Source organism: Anser brachyrhynchus (genome assembly GCF_964034855.1).
Source record: "Anser brachyrhynchus genome assembly, chromosome: 9".
Classification (NCBI taxonomy): domain Eukaryota; kingdom Metazoa; phylum Chordata; class Aves; order Anseriformes; family Anatidae; genus Anser; species Anser brachyrhynchus.
In genome coordinates, this window is record NC_137703.1 from 6,096,437 (window position 1) to 6,122,462 (window position 26,026).

Sequence of the window (26,026 nt, forward strand, 5' to 3'; positions counted from 1 at the left end):
GCTTTGCCTTTCCACCTAGTGCTGGATGTAAAATTTTGGCATGAAAGTCTCCAAAGATTTGAGTAATCTCAGTCTCCTGATTTGCATGAGTTTGTGTTTATAATGTAGCATCAGGGCAGCCAGCAACACGCTCGAATGTCTGACCTCTCTGAGTCTCAGCAATAAACTGTTACTTAATCATTGAGAAAGAAAAGCTTGTGGGGAAAAACACAAGCCTACAATTCAAGTTACAAACACAATGCAAATCTGTTGATTCCAACTCTGCAAGTGCTTTACAATTTACTGCCCTGTATAGCCTATACATCTATTTGCCGAAGCTAGCTAGTGCCCAAGAGTTAATTAATCAGGATAGCCAAACATTTTAGTCTTACCAGTTTAGTCTCATTTCTGTCTTAGAGCAAAACTTGCTTCGTGTAAGGCAAAACAGAACTTTCAATCACAGCAGAGATGTTCAGCTGAAACAGAGAAACAGATTATAGACAAGTTTAAAACTATAGCCCAGCTCTATGATTTGCTTTGAATTTACATAAATAATAATTTTACTTTAGAATAAGTTAAAGGAAGAAGTGTTGCCCCGGTCTTGCAGTCTGAAATATGTCTCTGTTCTGATTAACTCATGCAATTTCCAACATCGTTGTTAAAACTTACCACTTTAGGTACCAAAAGTGTGTTACAAAATTGTCTTTGACTTGAAAACAGGTCTAAGACTTTGAGGGTGATAGTGCTAGATGAATTGTTAGTAGCATCTTGGTCATTTTCCACATTCAGCTGTGGAAAACTCAGCAGCCTGAAATGAAGATACTACTGGGCACATCTATGTTGAATTCGGTTTCTCCTCAGACCTTCCCCAGAGCATGCCATTTCTCAGCAGAGCTGCTGAGATTCAGTTCCCACTATTTGCAAGTGGAGAGACCTCAGGGTTTTAAAAAGAGCACAGAGTGACAGAAATAAAAAATACATGTTTTTAAGACGTAATGGAAAAGGTTAAATATATGGAGGTTTGGAACATGACTGAGGAATAGGCGTCCATCTTCCCATGACCTACTATTCCATGACTGCACATCGGCACAGAAGAGCAGAGTTGTACTAGGTGCCTTCTGCTCCAGCACGTGTCTACGTCCTCTGTCTTTACTTTTTCTCAAGTGATATCCTACTACCTGTAAAATTTGAAATGCAACAAAGCAACAATCTTCTGAGAGGTAATTGTCTTGATGCCAGTCTGTGTGCAAGTTTATTGAACGAAATGTAAACACGTACATTAACTTTGGGGAATTATTTTCTGCAGCTAAATTGGTGTGCTTCCAGCAAACACTGAGAATTTGAAGCTGGAGAGTGAAGGATATAAGGCTGTTTGTTAATGCAGTTTCACAGTGAAGGTGTTAGAATTAGCAGAGAAAGAAAGGGAGAGAGAAAATTGTGGAAAAGCTTCATCTATCTCCTTATTGCCTCCTGAGATAGATTGTTCAGAGCTAAAGGAACACTAGACATGAACCAAATCTCCTGCTGTCCTATATAGCTTTTACAATCTCCTTTTTAATAACCCAAACTGCAGGGTAGTCTGACTATTAGACAAGCCGTTCCTTTGAATTCTCTCTACAATGTGTATAGACATGATAAAAAAACAATTCTCATTAAAGCTGCCAATGCTATTCAAAAGCAGGTGGTTTAAAATGTTTCCTATGCAAAGCAAAACACATTTCTTGTGTTTTACACACTGCTTAATAGGGAGCGTAAAATTACACCGCTATGTTGTGTATCACGCTGCATTTTAAATAATAGAATATTGTAAATCGTGTTAGAAATATGTTTAACATGAATATGGAAGATATAATGATATGCACTGAGCAATTTTCAGAAGTGCTGGAACACAGCCTTGTGTGACAACCTCTGAGCTAACACAGTTGAAAATAGAATCTGGAATTTGAGATTATGCAGTCCCTGATCCTAACTGATTATTTTTCTAGGGTACTGTTCAGTCGGCATGCGGGTGGGTATATGGATTTCTACTGTCCTATGGGAATGTTTATTGTTTATATTGTAAATTTTGGATGGTAGGAAATGCGTGCATTGATTGTGTGTTTTCATTTGTGAGTAGTTTAAAAGCAGTACAGGATTGGTCTGAAGTAAAAATTGTGATATACAGCTCCATCACTCAAGTGCCTGTTGATACCCTTTTCCAAATAATTTTTTTTTTTTTAAATGCTGAGGTCCAATCATACTTCTGTGCAAATTCAGAGTTTGCCATTTACTTCAGTGGGAGCAGATTGTGGACCTTCATTGCTGTTGTGAGTCTTTCACTCTGCCAAAAATTCAGGTGTTTTTCGTTAGCTGTCAGCAAACTGTGGGGAAACAAATACCATAGAAAGTATGGTAATTTATGTTATTCTTATAAAAATATGGTGGTTGCCTTAATGTTTGAATCAGAGGTTGTATTTAAAATAAGCAAACAAATGTTTGTATTCTAATCTGCCTTTGGTGAAATAAAATGCTTAGAGTCTTCAGTATGCCTATCTTAATTTCACTCTTTTGCTTTAAAAAATAATTCCATTCTTTTTGATAACTAAACTTGTGCAAACAAGGTGAAAATTGATTATAAGATGATTCACTTAAATAAAATATTAACGCAAACACTTATTTAATTGGGCCTGACAGCAAAGTGCTTGTTCTTGAAAAGTTGAAGTTTAAAAATGCATTTTCTGTCAGACCTGTTTCTTCTGAAAAACCTCTGTAAATTCAGCAGGTGACATTATAGATAATCCAGTAATCAGTGCTTCACCCGCCATCTCATGGTACCATAAACTAGTGCAATTTTACTTACACGACTCTAGCAGCTATTAATGTATGCACATAACTTGTGAAACACCTAGTTATCACTCTGCTCATATTAGCTCTTTCATACTAATGATTTATTTTCATTTTCTCCAGGATATAGACCTGCGGCTAACTGGATTTGATTTATAAGAGGGGATTCTGCAGTAAATGGCCGCTCTCTTCATATTGCTGCTATGGAAAACAGAATTGTCAATAGGATGTAGTCTGATAAATAGTGCTGAGTGAAGATGCAGCTTCAATAAGTGTGAAATCAATGGAAGATACTTACCGCATGAAAAGCCTTTTGAGATTTTTCTGACAGGCTCCTCTTTAGGAAACTTGATCTGTTTCCTTTGGTTGCCCTCTTTTTACACCAGTGGATACAAATAAGATTGCTTCATTGTAGTCACACAACTAATGTGGGACCATGGCCTTTCCAAGATCCATGTGGCTGAACTGTGTATGGAGAGCGATGATAGTCCGCCTGTTACACATGGGATTGAATGCCACTTTTGCTTTCTCTATACTTGGATTTTTGCTTCACGCTGCAGCTGTGTCCTCCCAAAAATTGGATGATACCAACCCAGTGGTGACCACCAACTTTGGCAAGATAAGAGGGATTAAGAAGGAACTAAATAATGAAATTTTGGGGCCTGTTATTCAGTTTCTTGGGGTTCCGTATGCTGCCCCTCCAACAGGGGAGCGCCGCTTCCAACCTCCTGAGCCTCCGTCTCCCTGGGCAGATATCAAAAATACCACTCAGTTTGCTCCAGTGTGTCCCCAGAACATTATAGAAGGCAGGTTGCCTGAAGTCATGCTTCCCGTGTGGTTTACTAATAACTTGGATGTAGTTTCCACCTATGTACAAGATCAGAATGAAGACTGCCTCTATTTAAATATCTATGTCCCAACTGAGGATGGTGAGTTAACAACAGGCGAAACAGGGAGATCTTTTTATTTTCCTGTTCTACGTTCTAACAATATTAATTCATGTGTACCGTTAGCGTGCATGGCTTTCTTTGTTTGCATGCCAGCATATTACATGTATGCATGCTGCTTTTCTTTGTATGCATCTGTCCTTTTATTATTTTTTTAAAATTTTCTGTCTACACTCGTTGTTTTTTTTTCTCCCACAGCACGTGTATTTTTAGGTCAAAGTTGGTACCTAATTCTCATTGCCACCCACTGACTTCTGGGAAGATGCATCAACATCTTATCCATTGCATGTGCAGGCACAAGAGGTTGAGATTCTTCCGCACCTAATAAAGCAGGTCATATTTAAGTTAGATAGTGGTGTTGCATGCTCCTACTGTCTGTGACGGAGCTCCATGTTATTTTCTAGTCTTCTATTCATTTTTCAGTCAAAAGAATATCCAAGGAATGTGCCAGAAAACCCGGCAAGAAAATTTGTAGAAAAGGAGGTATGTATAAAGTGGACAAAAAAAAAATGGGGGAAAAATCGAAACCTTGCAAAGGAAGAACATATAATGCAGCTGAAAGAGGCTGATTTGCTGACGCTATGACGTGAACAGTTAGGGGCTATTTGTCCTAACAAAGCCAGAAAAGTATTTAAAGAGAGGACCGTGTAAAGCTGATGAGAAGATAACATTTGTAAAGCCTAAACTCAGTTGCACTGATCATCTCTCTTTCACTGTCTTAAGCTGACCCTATTGGCAGCTTCTCTGTCTTGGCCTCATGGTTTAGAGGAGTGTCTGTCCCTCATACGTTGACACCTTATGTTGTATATGCATGCACTGGAGGTGGCTCTCATGCCTGGGGGCCACTGAAGTTGGTGACCCAACTCCACAGGTCTATAACCCAGTGGTGTTACAAAACGGCTATTAGGAATCGTAGCAAAGCAGAACTGAAAATCCGCATTGACTTCCTACCTGATGCACTCTATTTTCTTGGACCAGCGTTAACTTTCCTGGAACGTTTTTGTGAAGCACTTCTGTTCCTTTACACATTTCGAAAAGTGAGTGCTGATTTCCTGTATTTTGTGATTACGGCTCTCTTTGTAAAAGTGAAAGTCTCTTAATAGGGATGAAGAGAAATGTTGAAATATTGTGACAGGATACTTTGGAAACTAGGCTGCTCTGGAAGCTTTGGAAACTTGGCTTCTACCGTTTTAGTATTACCATGGGAGAATTTGCAGATTTCTTTGTGGACATTTGCAAATTCCCAAAGCAATTGATACGTGACATAGAAGGTGTGGATTTTGGTATTGTTTTGAAGCAGGTATTTGGTAACTACTTTAAAGTACTAATTTTGTACTACTGTACACATTTGTTTTGTAACAAGTTATTTTTCTTTATTATATCTCTAATAATGTGCTGTGTAACAATTGGACTCCATTTGAACTTAGAGCACTTAGGGTAAACAGAACAGTGGAAATATACAATTATCTATTATCTGGAATCCATATTTTTAATATAAGTTGCTATTTGTTGCTGCCACTCCAGAAAAATGCATTTTAGGAAAGTGTCGTAGCAGGAAATTGTTCCAACTTTATTAACTCAGATTAGTTTTTTAAGGCCATATCTAGGCATCTATATGAAGGTGGCCTTATTTTCCAAGGTTTTTTTTCTCTTGCAGTTCCTACTGACTGTTAATTGCAGTTAGTTGTTAATTATTAATTGTTAATTGGAGTCGCTCAGTGTATGCTTTTTTAGATGTCTAAATCCACTTTCAGTAACTTAAGGCAATTCCATTTGTTTTTAAAGTGTTGGGCTTTGAGTCAACTGCTGATGTTTCTATTGGGGATTTTTTTCTCACTGCTGTAAAATACAGTTGTTTAAGCTGTATTCCCAAAGTTGGAAACAAAGATAATCAGGGTACGGTGAGCAACGTCACTTCTTCACACATCATTCAAGTTAGAATAACTGCTGTCATTTATATGCATTCAATTAATGTGCAATGCTGCAGCAGTTATTACGCAGTTCATCAAGCGTGTGTAATTAGCTGAGCAACTTTCACTTCCTATCACCCAGACGCTGATTCACAAATTCATAAATAAAGATGCAGATCTCCATCATTGTTCTCAGAAAGCATATTTTCCTATGAGAGGATATTTAAAAAAAATCAGAAAAAAAAAGCAAAAATAAAGGGAAGGAGAGCCCAGTAGATGACAGAGTCATGTTTATTGTCCTGTGAGCCTGAAGGAGAATAAAGAGAGAGTTATTTGAAATTCAGTAGGTGCCTTGCCAGTCAAATTCATTGCACATAACAGCACAATAAAGAGCAGCAGAAGCCTACTTTTCTCGCTGACAAGTGCAGAGAACTCCTGAATACCTTTAGCCTGGGCAGTTGGCAGAGCCGTAGTCATCCTTGTTCTTGGAGTAGCTCACCCTCTGCTCACCCATATGCAGCCTCGGGTTACCCTTGGCCTGGATTGCCTTCAAACCTAGTAGTAAAATGAATCATGTTGTAGAACAAAGTTGCAATAGAGTAAGGGCATTTTACTAGCAACACTAGCTTGGAAATGGCATGCAATGGTTTTGTATGAGAAGGAAGAAAGGAACAATACTGCCTCTTTTGCTGGATTTAGTTTGGAGTCATTTCATTACACTTAGTGAAGAAAGTTACTAAAAAGAGAAAATAGGAAAGTGAGAGACAGATTTTGATACCATCTGCTTAATTAATAGAGGATATATAAATTAGAAGTGACCACACCAACAGTACACTATCTTATATACTGTTCAGTGCTTTCTTATTATGTGAAATAGATTTTATTAGATAAACAAATTAGTAGCTATATTTAATTGTCAGCTGAGGGACATGAGGAAATTAAAAATTTTGATGAACAGGAAGTAATCTGATGAAGATGGATGTAGAAATGAAAGCAATTTTATCTGCAAGTCATGCTAGATGTTGTAATGGGAATTATAACCATTACCATGTGTTGGTGGGATTTTGATATGTGCGCTGCAGAGACTACAAAATGATAGGATGGGAGCTGGGTGAAAAAGAAGGAGGCAATATAGCATGATTTCTGCTCAGTATCATTGCTTATATTTCAGTATATTACATTTTCAGTTTACTGATTCAGCAAGTAATGGAAGATCATATGTTTTCATGTCTTTTGCTTATCATGTAGAATCATATATGTGAAGGTCAGAGGTTGCTAATTCTGTTATGGGTATGCATACAAGCAGAATACCTCTATTTTCTAGGGCTGGCTTTAGAAAATCTTTACAAATGCATCTAATTAATTTTGTGTTATTTTCTTAGAGGCTAGACTCCACAGTTGTAAGTTCTAATAGAATTGAGATTATATCATAGATAACACCATTTTACTCACTGATATTAATTACATTGTTGATCATGTGGTACTTCCTGAATCTCTTTGATGATGCAAACTTTTGCATCATTTTCTAGGAAACAGCTGAACAGTTTTGCACTCTGTTTAGTGTTTCTAATATCTATTTTACATTTATAGTCAAAGCATGAATATTTTACTTGTGATCCAGAATGGCAGGGTAACGTATTATCTCTTAGGAGGATTGTACATTCTACTTTAGCTGCAAGCTTCTGTTTTTTCAATGCCATATATCCCGCATACCCACCTCTTTGCATTGCAAGAGTTTGGACTGTGAATTTCCTACTTTAAACTCTAACAACAATTATAAAAAGGAATTTTGAAAATCATCACTGGTATGACCACTAAAAGGAAGCCCAGATATGTATTCTGCGCTTGGGATGACAGTGTGCCTTTTGCTAGGAACCTGTACAAAAGCATTCGTATTGCCTGAAGATTTCTGAATGTGAAGATGTGAAAGAGTGGTTTTCATAGAAAATATGATATATGCTGGATATCATGGAATTAGTTTGGGAGACATTAGTGTTTGTAGGAGAATTGGGAGTGGAATAAGGAAAGAAATCACTTGATCTGTACTTTTATGTTTAGGAATTACCAGTGGCTAGGAGACTGCCCAACATCAGTGACTTCGCATGTGGATTCTGTTTCTTATTCTAGTCAGTGCAGTGAATAAATTTTAAATGCAAAGAATCATGATCTGAACTATCTCATTTGAGAGTGTAGTATGAGACAGCTCTATTAATATTTATGCCTCCTAATGGGCTACTTGATTTTCAGAGAGCAAAGCTCCTACCACCATACTTTCTGGGTTATGGCTGTGATTACTATGGATGCATAGGAACGTATATACATACATACAAATACACTCTCAGAAATGAAACAAAAATCACAGTGCTATCATCTCATCCTGCACTGAACATTCATTGTTTTCCATAGAGAATATCTTACATCAATTGTGATTCATAAATGGCACAGATAACTTCAAGGCTTTTAAGCCTAGCAACATGAAACATTTTTCATAAATCTAGGAAGATATGAAAAGAGTCCAATTTAGCCTGTTACCCTTTGCTTCTGTCGGATGTTTGTTCCAGGTCTGTATTTACCTCAGAACTGTTTGACTTACAATCCAGTTTTGGAAGAAGAATTTAATGCAACCTATACAGTTGCTATGGCCATTATTAAATAAACTTCTTTCCATACTCCTTTTTCAGCTCTGAAATCAATGGGAAAAGCACAAGTACCTGGTGAAATGTGTATTTACACTGGCAAAATTTATTGGTTGATTATCAGGTTCTTTTTTTTCTAAATATCAAAGTGATGGAATTGTAGATGCCATACTGTTGAAAAATGATTGAGATATTCTTTCTCCACAGTCATATGAATGAAAAGAAGGAAGTCTAAGGCGTGTGCTTCCACCACTGCAGGCTCAGCTTTGTCGAATTACGTTGCATTGCCAGTGGGCTAAGAACATGCATTTGCAGACCATTTCCAGGGCTTGTGGTGACTTGAAAGTGAGTGTCAAAGCCCATAGAGACGCTTCAGTGCTTTTTTGGTGTATAGCAACAACAGGATGTATATTTTGCATTAGGCTGCTTCAAAAAATCATAACGAATGATTTGCCTGTAATATATTTGTGTCATAGTTGCCTGTACGCATTGAAGTTTTGCCCCCATTCATCCTTGCTGGCTCCTCCAACTCATTCTGCCCTCATGAGGCCGGTACTCATCCCTGCAGGCACAGATGTAGTCCCTGATCCCGAACGCTGGTGCTATCTGCTGAAACACCAAGATTGCTCCATTTTTCTGTTCCTTTTTGAAGCACTGTGTTCCTGTTTTTCATTCCTCAGATACCACAGCGGTATTTCCTATTATACTAGTAATACATTGAAGAAGATAATGAAGCAAACATTGTCTTGTACAGACCTTTTCATCCTTTCACAATCTAAAGCTGTTAGTGTCAGTTAGCAGCATTTTTCAAAGATGTGCAGTAGGTTTATGTCATATTTGAAATAACATAAAATGCTTAAACTCTGATGTACTTTCCACAGTCCTCTTTCTGGGTGAGCCAATGCTTGACAATAGAAGATTTTGCAGAGTGCATTTTAAGACTCCAGTCATCTTAAATGCCATCAGCACTGGTCAAAGTCCTCCCTAAATGTCTAGTTGTTCAGGCCCTGAGCTCTTGCTGACCACAAAGTCATCGTGCTTTCATTGTTTTGCTCATACACCTTGACAGTGCTTATAGCTCTATCAGGTCTTAAATTCTGATCTAATTCCATTCCTTGTCCATTATTTTACTGCTTGCTTTTCATTTTCTACATCCTCCCACACAAAGGCTCTAAAATAGTGCTGTTTCTCTGCTAATACTAAGTCAGATAAAACAGCTTTGCGCTTCTTCCCATTGACTTTCTTGTGTTGGGCCAGTTGTAACCAGCAAATAACTGTGCTGTGGTTATCCTTTCAATCTGCTCTTTTCTAATTTAGCATATAAAGACAGATTGGGCAAAGTTTTAGAAGAAATAGCTACAGAAGTATGTTTGTGCATTTTCAGAGGGAATTTTTGAGTAACTCACATGACTTTTGGATAACTGCGATTTTCTGCTTGCTTTTTTGTCATTGTTTTTTCCTGTACTGTCTTGTTATTCCTTTGCTCTTCTCTGTGTTCATGCCCTTCATTTTTTTTCCCTTATAATACACATGGATACAAACATTTTTAGTGTTCCTTGCATATTTTTTGAAGCTTGAAACATGATGTCAAGCCATTCTTAAAGATCATCTCAATTATGATGTTAATAATCCTCTTATAACTTGAATATTGCTCCAGTATAATTCTATTTTTTTCCCAAATTCTTTTCACTTGTGATTCTTTAACCCTCTTCATTTTTACTTACTTTATGTTGTCAAATATATATGTCTCCTCTACTTTGATACATAGAGTATTATTAATTATATTCTGCATTCAGAACCCCACTGCTTTAATGAGCTTAACATAAATGAGATTTGTTTGGGGGATATCAATCCATTTCCTTCTGTTTTAATTTTAATATCTTATATATTACTTTCTCATGCTTCTAATAACGAAGTTTTATCCTAAAGAGAAGCAGCCCCAAACAATACAAGACTAAGAGAAGTGGGACAAAGCTGACATTAAGCTATGTTTGCACCTGTCTTCTAATGCATCACGTTTCTGGCCATAACCAGCTTCCTTGGGGCTGCTATAAGTGAATGCAGAGATTGCCAGAGGTACAGAAACTGTACAGTGCAGGTGCTGGAGCTGTTTTCCCTTCCAGAGTTTTGCTGTGATGTCAAACTTCAGCAGCAACAGTAAATCATGTTGCTAATTCCTCTGCTGTGGGAATTCTTCTAATATTCCTTCATGCTATCAGAGCAGTAATCAGAATCTGCCCTGCTGGAGTTTTTCAATGGGCTTTTTACTGAGGATGGCTTTTGCCTTTCCTATTCATACTGCTAGTGCAGTAAATGCACAGTGAGTTTAGTCTTAGGTATGTGTTTGAGGAGAAGGAAAATCACCTTGCTGAAGAATTTCTGGGTCTTCAGCTGTCAAAGCCCTGGAAGTCTTTTATTGAAATTGCCTTGTAAAAGTCTGTCTACCAAGGAAGGCAGGGGGAGAAAAAAATCTCCTGCAGGTTTTCTCTGTTAGCCAGCAGATTTGACCCAAAAGATGCATTTTGGGAGAAGATCATAGACGGTATGACTGGTAAGCTATAGCAGCAGCTGCGCTGGAGTGCTGTGCCCTGAAGGAGGGCTGGCAGTCCCTCAGCAGCTGTCAGGGCCTGCACGTGGGCCTTTTCCTGAGTATTTTGTGGTGGTCCAGGATCTGTCCCTTTATGGCAGCAGAGGAATTAGAAGACAGTTTGTATGCTGTTGTGGGTGCTGTTCATATTTTCTTTCTTTTGATGGTAATTTACAATTCAATGTCTTGTGAGATGCTCAGTTATCACATAGGATAATTAGGTTTGGGCTATATTTATGGCAGTGTTTTGGGATCAGGCCCTGAGGCAGCAAAATACTGAGGTCTCTCTGTATGATTTAATATTTGCTTAAATAATTTTTTTATCCTTATACTATTTTATAACGTGTGGAAAAATCATATTATCATACATAAAGAGAGAATTTAGTAAGTCAAAATCTATAGGAGAGACAGCCGTTTATTGTTTGTATTTGTTTTCTGGCAAGCTTCCATTTGTTAAATTTCACCCTTTTTGTAAAGGCCTTCTTTAATTATTAGCTGAAAATCAGGTATTTATGTAATTATCATAATTATATCTACACATCTAGTGTACTTGCAATTATTTCATTAAAAATTGTAATTATTATACAATTATAGGGGATAATGACGTCCTTGTAACATGTTGCAGAAGCCCTAATTAAATGGTGGCATAAATGAATTGGAAGTGATTTTGAAGTTTTGAATATTGTTTTATCAGAAATATCAGAAGTGATTCATCCACATTATGATCTGGCAGTAAAACCCCTCCAAAGTTATTTTGAGAAAAGATTTCACAGAGCTCATGGAAAAGGATTTGTCTCTATTGCCTTTCTGTCATTACTTTCTGTTCTCTATATTCCTACACCTAAAAATTGTCTGCAGATATTTAATGGAGAGGGGCATTGTGTAAGATGAAGATTGCACAGCTTGCTGAATCTTTCTAGAAGGCTCAGCCCAGAGCAAAATAGGATCTATGTGAAAGCACAGCCTGTACTTAGACAGAGGGAAAAACCTATCCAACAGTTGGTTCAAGATGATGAAAAAAGAAAAAAATATAAGGAGGCTTTCCTTACATGCTGAGTTTTGATGATCTGCCTGGATATCGGGATGTCCAAATGCTGCAGCTCCAGGTGCTGGGGGATGAGAGAAGGAAATTCTTGTGGTAGCCCAGGTCTGTGTGATGCTCTAAGTGCAGGAGGTGCCTCAAGTGGTGTGGATACAGGGGAGCCCTACAGAACATCTCCCCTTCTGTCCCCCGGCGTGGGTGGGAATGGTGGGCAGGGATAGCATATGCCAGAATGGCTTCCAAATGGCTACCGAAACCTCAAGATCACAGATTTCTCATCCTTTGTCACGTCAACTTTCTGTGGCGTACAGATGATCTCTCTTCTCCCACTTCAGTTAATTTTAAAAGTAACTGGAAATGGCAGGGAGGCATATGCAATTTTCAGGCTTATTTCATCATTCGGTGATTTGAAATAAGTGACTGGTGTACAACGGAGTACCCGTGGCGTGACTGGCAACCAGGCAGCCACCCTCACCACCACACCCACCCTGGTTTTGCTGCTAACGCCAGCACCCCGCTGGCAGGCCGTGGCTCAGGGCAGACCGCAGCCACGCACGGCCCAGCCGGAGGGGCCCCAGTCCCTCGTGCACCGGCTGCTTACCTCCCACCCGCCACCTGGAGCTCCTCCTCCAGCCTTTGCTCCCAGTTTTGCTAGGGGTGTGACTCATGCCCATTCCTCCTAGTTACTTTAGATGCATTCAGGCAGGTTAGACAAACCTCCTGTTTAATTCGCTTGGTTCACGTCAGTTCGTTTTTACCCACGCTTGGTCAATGGGGGCTTACAGGATCTACTCTACTTCAGGAGGTCCCACAAAAGGATGGGTGCAAACCTCCAAGAGGCAGGAGATCCCGGAGCTGCCAAAAGGTCATCTCTCTGTGGCCAGAAGGGCTCCCTGGTTGCACTATCCTGTGTCGAGGTTCCCTGCTGAGGCAGCCCCCACGAGCACTGATCTCAGATGGTCGTGGTTGTTGTCTGAGGACCCGCTGCCCTTTAACCAGAAGCTGAGCACCACAATAGCTGTCAAGCTCCATTCCAGTGCTGTGACAGAGATTTTTTTAGCTCCTGCCAACATCTTTGCTGTAGGTCTTTAATGTATTAGTATTAATATAGCGAATGGGGAAACAGAACATACCATTCAGCAGTGGGATCTCTCTGACACAATGAAAATTTAGTCCTGAGAGTCCTCATTCCCAAAGCAATGGTCTCAACAAGATGGACCCAGTGGTAACAGAATATGAACCAGGCATTTATCTATGTATATCTGTGTACATACACAGCCACAAACAGATTTGAAAGCTCGAAGAAAAGCTAGTACAATTTGTCTCATTTCACCGCAAAATTCATATTCATATGTTTTCATATTTATTTTAAAGCGTTGGGGATTTTTAAAAATCTGAACTTAGCTGCTGAAGGCCAAACCTAAGACACCTGCATGAGCCAAACAGATACTGCATCAGATTTTGCACATTGACTTGCTCTGAGACTGCTTCCAGTAATGATAGTGCCCCGTGATCTATATAGCACCTTGGATCCATGAAATATTGCTGTATAGCTGGTGTAGAGGCAGGTTTATTTCAGGAAATTTCACAAGAAATCATTAGGCTGTAAAGCTAGATTTTAAATTCTTGGTCCTCTCCCTGTTTCTCCATGCTAAACTCCGATGAAGTACCCCTCCATATGAATCAATTAACCGCTGCGCTCTGTGGAACAGGAAAGAGAATTAAGTTTATGTTCTACACTTTTCAGTCATTAACCGAGACATTCATTAATCACAAATAGGTTATTTTTGCTAGAAACAATAACTTCTGAAACAAAAAATAATTGCTACACTTAAGTGCTGAAGCACCTGCGGTCTCTTGATATGAAGTTTCCAAAGATGAAGTCTCACATAAAGAAGGAAACAAAAGATGCACCAATTGCCTTTTCTTCAAAGTGCCATGAAACTCTTGATTAACTGTCAATTCTTGCAGTGTTGCAGTTGCAAGACTTGAAGTATAGGAGGCATTACCTGGCCTAAAGCACGTTTTGATACCAGATCATAGGAAACGTGTGCTCGTGTTTTACAGAGAAAGGGATGAATGCTGACGAGGTCACTGTAAAAGTCCCCCCATCCTGAATCTGGGCCCGTTAGCAGAAACTCCTCGCCTCCCCTTCTGTGTGTATTATATTCTGTGTCGTTCACACGTGAAGCGGAACGTTGCCCCTTGAACTGTGAAGCAGTCATGTGTTTTTGACAGGCTGATTTTGTTTCTTCTCCTGACATCTCTGAACGATGGCTACCGAGATGCGGTGAGGCGGGCGAGGGCCATTCCCTCGCGGAGGTGAGCGGGGAGACAGAAGCCAAGCTGAGAGGAGCAGGAAGGGGATCTGACAGCAAAGAAGGCTCCTGACACACACGTGGAAGCAGGTGCACGCTGCTTTGCACCGAGCACAGAAATAGGATTAAAAGGCTCTTTCCCTCTAGGCAAAGTTAGACCAAGAAGCAGGCAGTGCAGAAATCCCCTCTGCAGTTTTAAACAGCAGAAACGATTTTTTTCTTTTTTTGCCAGAGTTTGCTCACCTATATTAGTTGCCATTTTCCTGCTCAGAGCTTTGATATACTAAACTACAAGCTCATTTGCCTGACTGGCAGCACAAGCAGCAGTTGATCAGGAAAGGAAGAAGCAGGCGATTTACTAAAAATGCTCCGCAGCCCTCCCAGGCTGCACTGCCCCAGTGGTCTGACCACCACGACTCTGCCCGGGACTTGGGCATTTGTTATGGGGCATGTTGCAAAATAGGTTTGACCTAAAGTAGAGCAAAAGCTAGACCTTAATATCCCTTGATTAAAAATAGATAAACTCAGCAGTAAGTCAGATTCGGGCCTGTTGTTTGAATTATGAATATTCTTCTAAATGCTGTCACTTCCTTAAAGAAATACAGTGCTTTCTTTGGAATTTTAAGTGACTTTGGATTGAAATTCTGTGTGAGTGATTATCTGGCTCAGTGAATACTGTTGTTGTTATTAGCGGTTTGGGGGGTTAACCTCTTCACTGCCGAAATCTCTAACAAGTGCAGAGTGCCAGTGTACGGGCACTCGGGAGCTAGAAAGGTTAAGAAGCCATTGAAACGTATTCAGGAAATGTCATAATTTTCAGGCTGATGAAGTGCAAGCCCAGAAGAGAACAAAGAAACGATAATAATAATTGCACTTTATGCTTCCAAAGAAGACAGTTTGAAGGAGAGCGGGTCATAGACAGTAGCTCAGTTTTGGTTCTGCCCCCATTAGTTATGTCACTGTCCCGCTTTACTTCTGTAACCCCAGAAATGTGCTGTTTAAATGGACTTTGGTTGCACGGGGATGATTTGACACTGGGCCACGTGTCCCTTTCCAGTCATTCTGGCCCTTGTGAGCTTTTTCCCTTTCCTTCCGTCCTCCGTTAGCTAAGCAGCGTCTGGCCTTCTCCTCTGGTGAACTTGCGTGACTCTATTTCAAGTATAGATTTAGTTATTAAATCTGGAGATTTAAGTATGGATCTGTTCCACTAATCAGATACTGTAGTGATTAGAGCCACAGAAGTACTTGGAGAGATCAATTAGATTAGATTATCAGATCATTATAAGCAAACTCTTAAAGACAAAGCAATAGAAAGTAATATCATGTCACTGTATTTCTTTAGAGAATATTTATACTATTATTGTTTGTTTGCCTCTCTGTTTTCTTTACATCTGTTAGGACTGCAGTGGCGCTGAGCATCACCTTCAGACCTGGGCTGGAGGACAGGATCGGTACCAATCTGTACAGTGAAACTCTCTGTGACGCTCTTCCTAAGCTAAACCACACCTCACTGCATGTACTCTAGGAGAAAAAAAAACAAACACACGCACATGGAAATCTCATTTTTAAAGCAATTGGGAGGCATCTTGGGGAACTTATTTCAGATACCTGGGTTAGGCAGAAGCCTTCTGTTCTGTCACCATCTTTTTATTATCTCTCATGTCATTCTGTATTTATTGTTTTGTCTGTAATCTTATTTGGACTACTTTTATTGCATAAACCCAGTGTTATGAACAAACACTAGCTAATTCAGATAAAGGTTGATTCATTCTTTAGCTGTTTGTTTTCAGGGTTCCTGTGAAAAACATTTTCCAGTGTATAATAGCCAATCTTGTCAGTTCTAAGCGTCAAAGTTGTGTTTTCTACAGCCTGCAGTGTCATTTTCTTAGCATGTATGTATATATATTTATGAGCTCCTCTTTTTAATATATATTTTAGTAAGTATTACAGCTAATGCTAGTATACTGTTTTCATGAAAGAATTGGCTGAATAGTGTACATCAAAGGCAACAATTAGTGTATTTTCATTTGACTTGTTCAGCCTATTAGGTTGTTAAATTTTGCATAGAAAATCATTAGCATGTTTAATTTGGGAAGGAAGCTGTTGGAAGAGGAGTTGTGGATGTAAATCAATCGGTGAGGAGGCTCCCATGCAGCAGTTAGAGCTCTGAAATATCAAGAAATATTTTCCCATGTATTTACTCTATATGCAAAGAGGTGAAAAAAGCTGCAGGATGATCACCGACTTAGGAGTTAACAAAGAAGCTTCTGCTGGCTTAGTCTAGTATTAAAATCTGGAACAAGATTTTATCCCCTTCTTTTCTCACTGAGGACTGCGGAGAAGTGCAGGTTCGAGATTGCAGAATGCCAGATCTTCTTTAAGTAAAGGGGAAGGACATCAGAATCAGGCTCAAGATTCATGGTACCTAGGGGGAGCCCAGTATCGGGCCTTGCTCCTTGGTTAGAACCAGACTAATATGTTTTAATTGGTCCTTTTTTCTTTTTTCTTTTTCTTTCCCCAAAATTGGTTCAAGAGCTGTTGCATCACAAATGATGTTACATCTGTTACGCATCTTGCTACTTCAGAATTAGCTGAAGTTGAAAAGTGACAGAAAAACACTGCAAAGTGCATTTTATTCTCCATCCTTAATGGGAGCACGTGACCTAACGTTCTGGCAATTTAGAAACAGTTATCTGGTATTAAATAAATTCAGAAAGGTTTAGATTTGACCAACTGAAGTCAAAGAGGAAAGGTCAGAATTCAACACCAAAATAGAACAAATATTAACTAAAGATCCCATCATACAGCGGCTAATCAGGGCTTTTGTGTGCCCTGCTGTGCCAATATCTATTCTGAAACTAGTCATTATGTCTCTGTTCTAAAAAAGAACTAATTCTGAAGACTTCACTGCACTAAAATCAAGTAATTTACTGCCCTTGACAATTATTTTTTGCTGTGTTTTTATGATGTTTCGCCTGATTAAGCATTCAGTGCCAGACATAGTGTCTTCTGGTTTTGTCCCTGCACTTTTCAGGTTCAAATTTCTTTGAGTGCAGTTACAATTCTTTGGTGCCAAAGTACTTGATTGCCTTCATAAACTAGGATATTTAGCTGGAAAACTGACATAAGCGTCGGGATTACATTATTGATTATTTTGAAGGCACGAAAATCCATAAAGGCTTTTCTATTGTGCTCCAGCTGAAAGCACCTGTACCCATTTGCACTCAGTGGGTAAACTCCTGGCCACATAAAAGTCAATCACGAAATTCAAGTTTAGCAAGGCCAAGACCAAATCTCCATTTCTAAAAGATGAACACTCGTAAATTTAATGTAGGTACAGGGGATTTGAATGTTATGTAGAAGATTTTGAAAATTGTGCCTGGATAGATAAATGTCTTTTCCCTTTCTTTGACTTTTTTTCCTTCATCCTTACTTTCTTTAAATAATTTTATACCTATCTTGCATCATGGACTCTCCTATAATAACAAATCTCTTTTACCTTCTTCTTCATATTTTCCGTGCTTCCTGATCTCACAGTTATTATTCTGCCTGACTTGTCTTTATTTCTTTTTCATGTTTCCACCTCTGTTTTTTTTTTTTCTTTCTTCATTTTAGAAACATTTACTACCTCTTTAGGGCTAAAACATCCTGAGCTATTCATTTGCCACTATTGCTTTTAAAATTTTCCTTTATATTGAAGATAGAGAAACTAGGACAAAAGAGTGGACTTCTGCAAAGTCACACACAGAGAGGGAAAGAGACTACATGCCGTTGCAGAGCTGAAGTTAAAACATCCCATTCTTTTTATCCCTTCAGCATCCTTTATTTTTTGGGCCAGGCTGTTTATGATGCTCCTGGGCTGCTTTTATGGCTCACGTCACTGAGGCAATGCTTCTTGTCTTTAATTCCTGCACAACTTAATCCTGATCTTTCCTAAATGCAAGTATTTGTCAGTCAGTTACCCCCTACAGGGGCGAGACTCAAGTCTCATCTTAGCCCATGAAATATTTTCTGCCTCCCACTTGACTTGCAGCCTTACAGCTTCCAAATACAGCAAAAGAAAGGATTGCTGCAGCTTTTATTAATTATTTACGTGCTGTTATCAAACATTCCTAGAGTGCTGTAAATTTACAGGCTTTAGTACAAACTTGGAGAAAACAAGTTCCCTGCTCTAGAGAATTTACAGTGAAGAAAAGACAACAGAGGCGAAGATATAAAGCCGGTGGATGTAGTAAAGTAGAGCAGAATACAGGAGTTTTGATAAGAAGGGATTGCCATAATACATGGCGTGAAGGAGAAGGAGAGCAGGGGCGCTTGGATGCGTGCACAGAGTGCTGGAAGAGGAGAAGGAGGCAGCAGTAAAAGCCAGTAACAAATAACGTACAGGGATTACAAGGAAAGCAAAAGGATTGACCTGATTTGTGTGTTTACCACTCAGCATCTTAGTGGTGCTCTTTCAGGTCCTGAATGTAATCATTTAACTCAATGGGTGGCAGAAGCGAGCGCACGTCTCAAATGAGGACCTACAGGTCTCTCTCCCACCGTGGCTACTTCGTGTGTGAGCCAGTGAGGGACCATTCCCAAAATCCACACAAAGCAAAGGAAAATGGCCCGTTTTGAGGATGCAATGACAGATTCAGCACCTAGCACAGGGTTTTCTTTGGTGCAGTGACAGCAGCCAGGGCACGCCTGGCCTTCCCGGGGCAGTGTGATGGCACGTCGCTGCGTCAGCTGCACGCTGGAGCTGCTTTTTGAACTTTGTCGCTATTCTCGTGCAGGTCCATTATCATTTTCTGCTTTTCCTCTAATGTGATTTTATTTTTAGATGCATGAAAGGATAAGCACAAAGAATAGAAGTGTGTATACACAACTCAGCGTAAGCAGAGGTGAATAGGTGAGACTTCGCATACAGAAGTCCACAAAGGCTGACATTATTTCCCAGTGACTCTGTTATGGTGTACGGCATTGTGTGGTGGCGTGCCTCACAGCGTTCTGTACGACTGCACCACGGGCTACAACTGCTGCTACAGAGATCACTCGAAGTAAAGAAATACAAAGCTGTATAATGTATGATAGAATAATCAGCCATAGCACATAAAAATGCATGTTAAAAAAATACAAATTGTTGCCTCAAAAAAAAAGTTTTTTTTTCTTTTTTTTTTTTTTTTTCCCTAGCCCTTTGCTCAGTGGAAAGGGCTCCTGTAGCCCACTTGTGCCTAGTCGCAGGCATCACTTTCCTGATGATGCCTCCAGTGAGGAGCTGCGGCCGCGTGCTGCAGGACTCAATCTGCACCCAGCTAAGACCCTCACTTACGCATGCTCCTAATTTTAAGCAGGAGAGCAGTTGCTGATCCTGGGGATTATCCAGGGGCACTGCAATTTAGCCATTAATTTAAAGACCTGTCTGATGGCAAAATTGCCACTTACTGTTATGGGAGCAGAATTTGTCCCCTAGTTTGCTGAAACTGGAAGGATGTCTCCTAAGGACCAGATAGCCCATGGACATTGCTTTGGCTGTTTAAAGCAGCTATAAAATGTCTGTAAATCAACTTAAAATGTTGTTATAATGTAGGCATAATTACAGTCACTGTCTGAATTCTGAGCCAGCCAAATATTTGTATGTTCGTGTACTTTCACCCTGCATAGATGTAGCAAAAAAGACATTGCTGTTGGCCTTCTGTACTTGGAGTTGCTTTAATTTGCTTATTTACTGTAACTTTCTTTTCACTAACTGTAAGGTGGAATATTTTGAGACAGAAGAGCAAAGTCTGTAGACAAAATGATCAGCCAAAAGCTATACATGGGAATGAATACACAATCAGCAACCTTGTACTTGCCTGTTATAACAACATAGCATAAAGAACAGAACGTTTGACTGCAATGCAAGTTTCCCTGCCAGAGCAGCAGGGAGACTGCCACCCTTTGCAACTTGAGCAAGTGCTAATTGCTTTTATGAAATCACCAACTTCAGTTATATTTTTACTGTGTCACCTTTACAGCTTTGTATTGGTGTCTATTTAGAAGGATGTTCAGGGAAGGCTGGAAATATCAGGAAAAAATTCCACAAAAATTAGATTCAGATTTGAATTGTAGCGTTAAAGATACTAAAGCTACAGGACAAGCTGTATTGCACCTATCATGCTTTCGGCTCAGAAAAATGGGAAAAATGCAATGTTTGGTGAGCTGTGAACACTGCCCACACCTCCCTTTGATCTTGTGGGTTTGCACCTGGCACTGCCGCAATGCTGTTCCCCATAGGAAGTGCTCATTATTTGTTCGCTGCATTTGGTGTGAGACTTCACAGATCCAGCAACGCGCCCGAAATGCTGACTGTCGGAGCAGATGTTAAGTGCTTAGCAGTTTCATGGGAAGCGCTGATATCCCTGATAACTGACTCTGGAAGTAGTGAGGGCCTTAACAGCACATCTGGGTTTCACCTTGAGCTTTGCAAAAAGTAAGATTTGGATTCAACCTGTCTGGCTTGAGCCAAAGCCTCCTTCAAAGAAAAGATAATTAAAATGACTTTTATGTATTTCTTGGAGTCATCGTGCCATTTGTTCTGGCAGCAGATGCAGCATTGTACCTATTCAAAGTTTTCTGTGTTATTTTAATGGCCCAGAATTTTTTTCACGGGAATCTAGATTGTGCAGAATACAATGACAAGTGCATTAATTCCAGGGTTTCCATGAGCATGGCTTTTCAATATCCATACTCATTTTATGCTCTGTGGTAGGCAGGAATGAACTGCGTTATTGTTTTGCTCTCACTTAGTGAATCAGAGTAATTCCTCCCAGTAATAAAACATAGACCTGAATTAGCAAAAATCTGATCCCTAATTGACCTTATCTTGCTGCAGGGCTGATGTAATCCAAATTCTGCTGTGCTCTTGCCCTCATTTCTTGTGAATAGTGAAAGAGCACTCACCCTCATTGATTAAAAAACTGTATTTTCTTTAAAAAATGTTAAAAAAAGAATATCTTTCAAGCATTTTCCACTTTGAAAATGTTTTATTGGTTTCCACAATTAAAATTACTAGCATTTTAAAAATTGAATACTTTGCTGATAGGACTGCCTTCTTGGCTACATCTGTGGTTTTGTGCATGTAGCAGTACATACAGTGTTAAAATTCTGCTCCAGGTGCAGCGTAGCAGCTAAGCAACTCCAGTTCCCAATATATTTTTGGGAGGAAGCTGTAGATTCTCTCTCCCTCTCTCTCCCTCTCAGGAAGAAAGAAGCTGTGTTATTTATTTTTAACGAAATGGTATTCAGATTAAATAATTATAAGACAGGCTTGTAGTAACCTACTGATTACTTTGTGCTTGGGAGTTACCCTTGCGGTAGCTGGAATCATTGGTAAAATGGTGATACAGAAAATGCATGTCGTATATTAAAGAATCATTGCTAGATGAAATTAAGATGAATTTTTAGATTTTGTAAATCAAAGCAAGATAAAATAAAAGCTAAGGGTACATTTTATGGATTTTTAATCTTATTAATATTTATTAAGCTATAATTCTTCTTTAGATTTCTGTATCTCAGATACTCTCTCATGAGATAACACAAGATTGCCTGAGATGAAATTAACTTGAACCCAACTGAAATCAGAGTGAACTGACTTCATTTTTGTTCCTCAGATTGACAGAAACACGGGAAGTAGAAAAGGCAGAAAAACATCATCATTAGAATTGAAAGTCCTTGTTACTTTGTACATCACGGAGTGTTTTAGCGATAAAGATGTGCAAAATTCTTCAAAAAGAAAGAAGTAAAAAACCCCATTTAATCCAGTATTTCTATAAAAATTTAATAGCAATTCAACACTGAGGATTACAATCAAGCCTTCAGAAGTGCTTCTGCCATGTTACATCAGTCTTCCTGCCCACAGCCTCTGTGTTGCTCCAGACAAATATTTATGGTACTCTTTAGTTTTTTTAGGGAAAGTGAAAAATCCTAACCTGCACAGCAATTGAAATCAAGGGAAATAGCATACAGGAGCATACTTCCAACACAGAATTTATCGAAGAGATAACACATTGCTGCCAAACTACGTGTTTTGCTTCAGCTGCCTGTAATTCATGCAGGAAGAATGCAGGCAGGCTGTGGAAGAGCTCAGAGACATTGTCTTTGGCCTTGTGCTCCTGTATCCCCCTGGTGCTGCTCAGCTTCACCCCAACTCTCGGCAGGGGAGCCCCAGCCTGGACAAGTGGCCGGGGGCTGGCAAGGGGGCAGAGGGCAGCAAAGGGGCCAGAGGAGCAGCAGGGTGATGCCGGCATGGGCGAGTGGAAGGCAGCATTTCCCCATAGCCATGTTAGGTTTTACCACTGGTGAGGCAAGCAGGTATCTTGTATCAACATGAATACATTCTGTATTTATTTACTGAGATGTGTACATTAGTATGCAAGTATCTTTTAGTGATTTTATTACGGTAATATGAGGCATGTTGGCTAAAGTGCCTACTATAAATATCAGAAAGTAATTTTACATATGATTTGGGGAAAAAAAAAGAAAAAATGGGCTATGGTTTTCTTCATGTATGCAAAAAATGATGAACTTTAGAACTTTAATGAAGTTTAGAACTTTAATCTTCTTAAATTTACTTTTGCTTATCTTGGGTGAAGGGGAATGCTTGACTTAGCTCATCCAGAGCTTTGCTTTTTAGGGGCCAGGAAACAATACCTCGGTTATCTACGTTGGGGTCCTACCTTTACCTAGGAGAATAGGACTTTAGGTGTCTAAAATCATTTTTGTTTTTAGTATTCATACTTTTGAAGTCAAAATCTGTCTGACTGCTTTGAATTGATGAAGTTCCTTATTTTCCCAGCTTCTGTAGAATCTTCCTGGCCCACATTTCTGTTGTGAAAAACAAGAGAATCCTGTGTATTTTGAAACTGTTTTGAAAACCAAAGCAAACTTTTTAAGAGTGGAAAAAAAAGGCACACCTTATTTATTTTTTACCTTTGCACATCATCTTTGAACTGACTCAGCCTCTTTGTATTTCTATTTAGAACGAGAGTGTCGGTCGTAAATCACAGTGAGTGTTGTGGGAGAAGTTAAGCACTGCAGAAAAAGTTGTCATTTAAAGTGGAAGATCCAATGAAGCTTAAGTGTAGGTAGCAGCAAACTAATGTAAAGTTAAAGACTAGAGCAGAAGGCAGTCTGCTCCTTTGAACAATAACCATAAATATTTACACTTCCAAAATAGTTAATAATTCATGGTACACGACAGTCACAGAACACACTGTGTTGATGCTGTACATCTGTACTTTTTTTTTCCTTTTTTTTCACAAAGCGACACCTTTAATCCCGGGGTGCTTTGTGAAGAAGTACTCCGCAATCACCAGCCTCTGTGAAGCAGTTTTCACTTGTGGCAGTCACCAGCATCATGCCAGCTGGTGCCGCACGGTGTCCACGGCTCGTTTGCCTTCCCATCATGGCATGCAGCTTTGTCACAGCTTCATTACAGGTACGGAAGGCAAGGATTCCTAGAGATAAAGTTGCTTTACCCATTTACATTTTTTTTTTTTTTACTTTAATTCAGAGCGATCTATGCTGGTATCAGCTTCAGGCTGAATTTTGTGCAAAAAGCTCAGTGAGGACCTGGTGGCAGTTTGACAAGACAAGGTTTAAGAGAAATGCATTATTTTGTCTTGCACAGAGAGCTGCTGCAGCTGGTTGATGGAGGACCTATGTTCGCCCATGCTCCGAAGCAGGCTTGGGGTAGATGGGAGCATGTAATTACAGACCGTAGACAGTTTCATAAGGCATTTGCATAGGAGGCCAAATTAGACGAGTTTAACTTAATTCTGGTGTTTCCTAACCTCTGAGCCTTTGACACAGCAGCCTTAATGTTGTTTTAATATAATTTCTTTAGAGTGATACAGACAGACAGTCCCCACAGGTCCTATAAATCTGAAAACCACATAGAAAATCTAGCCGGAGTTTCAGAGAAAGAACATGAAAATGCATGTTCATATGGAAATGAGGAAAAGTCTCTTTATGGCGGCTTAAAAACCCTCCTGAAAACTACCACAAAAAGAGGGTGAAATCTTCATCCCTTTGAAATCAAAGGGATTGATTTGATAGTTTATGTGATTAGCACAGAAAAGATATCCGCTGCAGTAGAGGCAGAAAGATTTTTTAAGGAAGACTTTAAAGTGACACAGTGAACTACTAAATTCTGTGGATTTCTATGGCACTATTCCATAGGATCCTCTCATGCTTCTCATGGCAGAAATTTCACTTAAGTATGCATTATCTGTAATGCAAAGATAAAATTCACACTGTTTCTTTCTGAAGAATTTTATAATTTCCTGTGTTTGTCATTACCTGAACGGGAACATGTATTCACTTAAATTTTGGGGCGATGTACTGGAGGAGAGGTAGTTCATTTCCTTACGGATCGTATTAACATTGGATTAAGGAAGCCACGATATGAATTATCTACTTGATCTTCCACAATTAAACATTAGTCTCCTTTAAATCTTTAAAGTATCAGACAGTACAGCAGCAAAGTTCTAATTAGCATTGTAGCTAATGCATAAATTGGTGTTCATATGAAATAAACATGCCAAACAGTGTAATACATGTATTATTTTAATGCTTGTGGGGGTTTATTTTGATATTAATTATAAATCAGGATTCCAAATGATTTATGTAGATGTTCTTTTTATTAATTAAATCATAATACACTAATAAATTGATTTTTTCCCCCAGTTATAGGAATAAAAAGTTGGAAATGACTTGCTGCCCTCACCATGCCCCCTATTTGAGATTATAGAAAAAATGCCTTGAGCTATTTTAATTTGCATCTTTTTTTCCCAAATTTTTAACTTCACCTTTCCAAGGCGTATTCAGCGATCACAAAGCTTAGAAAGACATTAGCTGAAATTTTCATGTAGCCTTTGGCTTCAGAAGCTGAGGCTTAAGAAATGACACCAAGCGTGGTGAGATTTGTGATTTACCAACAACTGCACACAAGAAAACCGATAGCAGCGATCTGTCACTGTGATGCTAAAGCCCCCACTTTTCCTGGACATAGGGCGGTTTCTCCTGGCCTTTTGGGATGACACAAAAAGAGAAGGTGTACACACTTTTCCCTGAGGGGATTTGTAAATGGATTGTAATGTTTTCACGAGTCACTTGCATGCAGTGGGGAACCCCCTGCTATAGGAGAGCGTCTCTGCAGCGCGACTGTCCTGCAACAGCCTCCCTGCATGGACAGGTTTAATGCAGAGAACACTCCTCTCCACCTGAGCCAAAGAAACAGTCACTCATGTTGTGGGTTACATTAGAGAAGCACCCCCCTTTGGTTGTACAATCTCTTTCCCTTCCTTCTCCCCTCCCTTTCTTCCCTTCCCGCCCAGCCACAAGCAAGTCCTACAGCAGCAGAACCAGGAGCGCGATTTCGAGCACAGAGCTGTACAAGGAAGAAAAGAGGTTAAAAGCCCTTAAAACATATGGCATGCTTTGGCTTAATAAGAAGTAGGTGGCAGTCTCCGCAGGGATGCAGCATGGGTTTTTGAAGCGTTTGTTTCCCAAATACCTTTTTATGATCTTTGCAACGCGGGCAGGCAGTAAGTGAATGTAGCTAGAATATATGCCTTGCTGGAACGTACGCCTCCTGAAAATGTGACAGTGATGAGTTTGACAAATGAGGAGGTGGCAACCAAAACAAAGACAAAGAGTGCTGGAAGGACTATGTAGAAATTAAATGCAGGTGCCATTTAGGGGACTGCTGTAGAGCCTGCTGATACTGTTTACTTCCCTGCTGAGGTAGAAATCTTTCTC

General features: G+C 39.5%; 1 protein-coding gene across 9 annotated transcripts in view; it reads left to right on the forward strand.

The window, feature by feature from the left end:
• NLGN1 (neuroligin 1) overlaps positions 1-26,026 on the forward strand; it is a 375,670-nt gene that overhangs the window by 77,951 nt on the left and 271,693 nt on the right. For 5 of the 9 annotated variants that reach the window (XM_080604254.1, XM_080604255.1, XM_080604257.1 and 2 more), the window contains exon 2: positions 2,926-3,731. In XM_080604254.1, coding sequence (XP_080460380.1) covers positions 3,239-3,731 — 493 coding nt within the window. In that variant the 5' untranslated portion in view covers positions 2,926-3,238. Of the gene's footprint in view, positions 1-2,925; positions 3,732-4,172; positions 4,233-26,026 lie in introns of all 9 variants that reach the window. The other 4 variants (XM_080604251.1, XM_080604252.1, XM_080604258.1 and 1 more) reach the window with 1 other exon arrangement.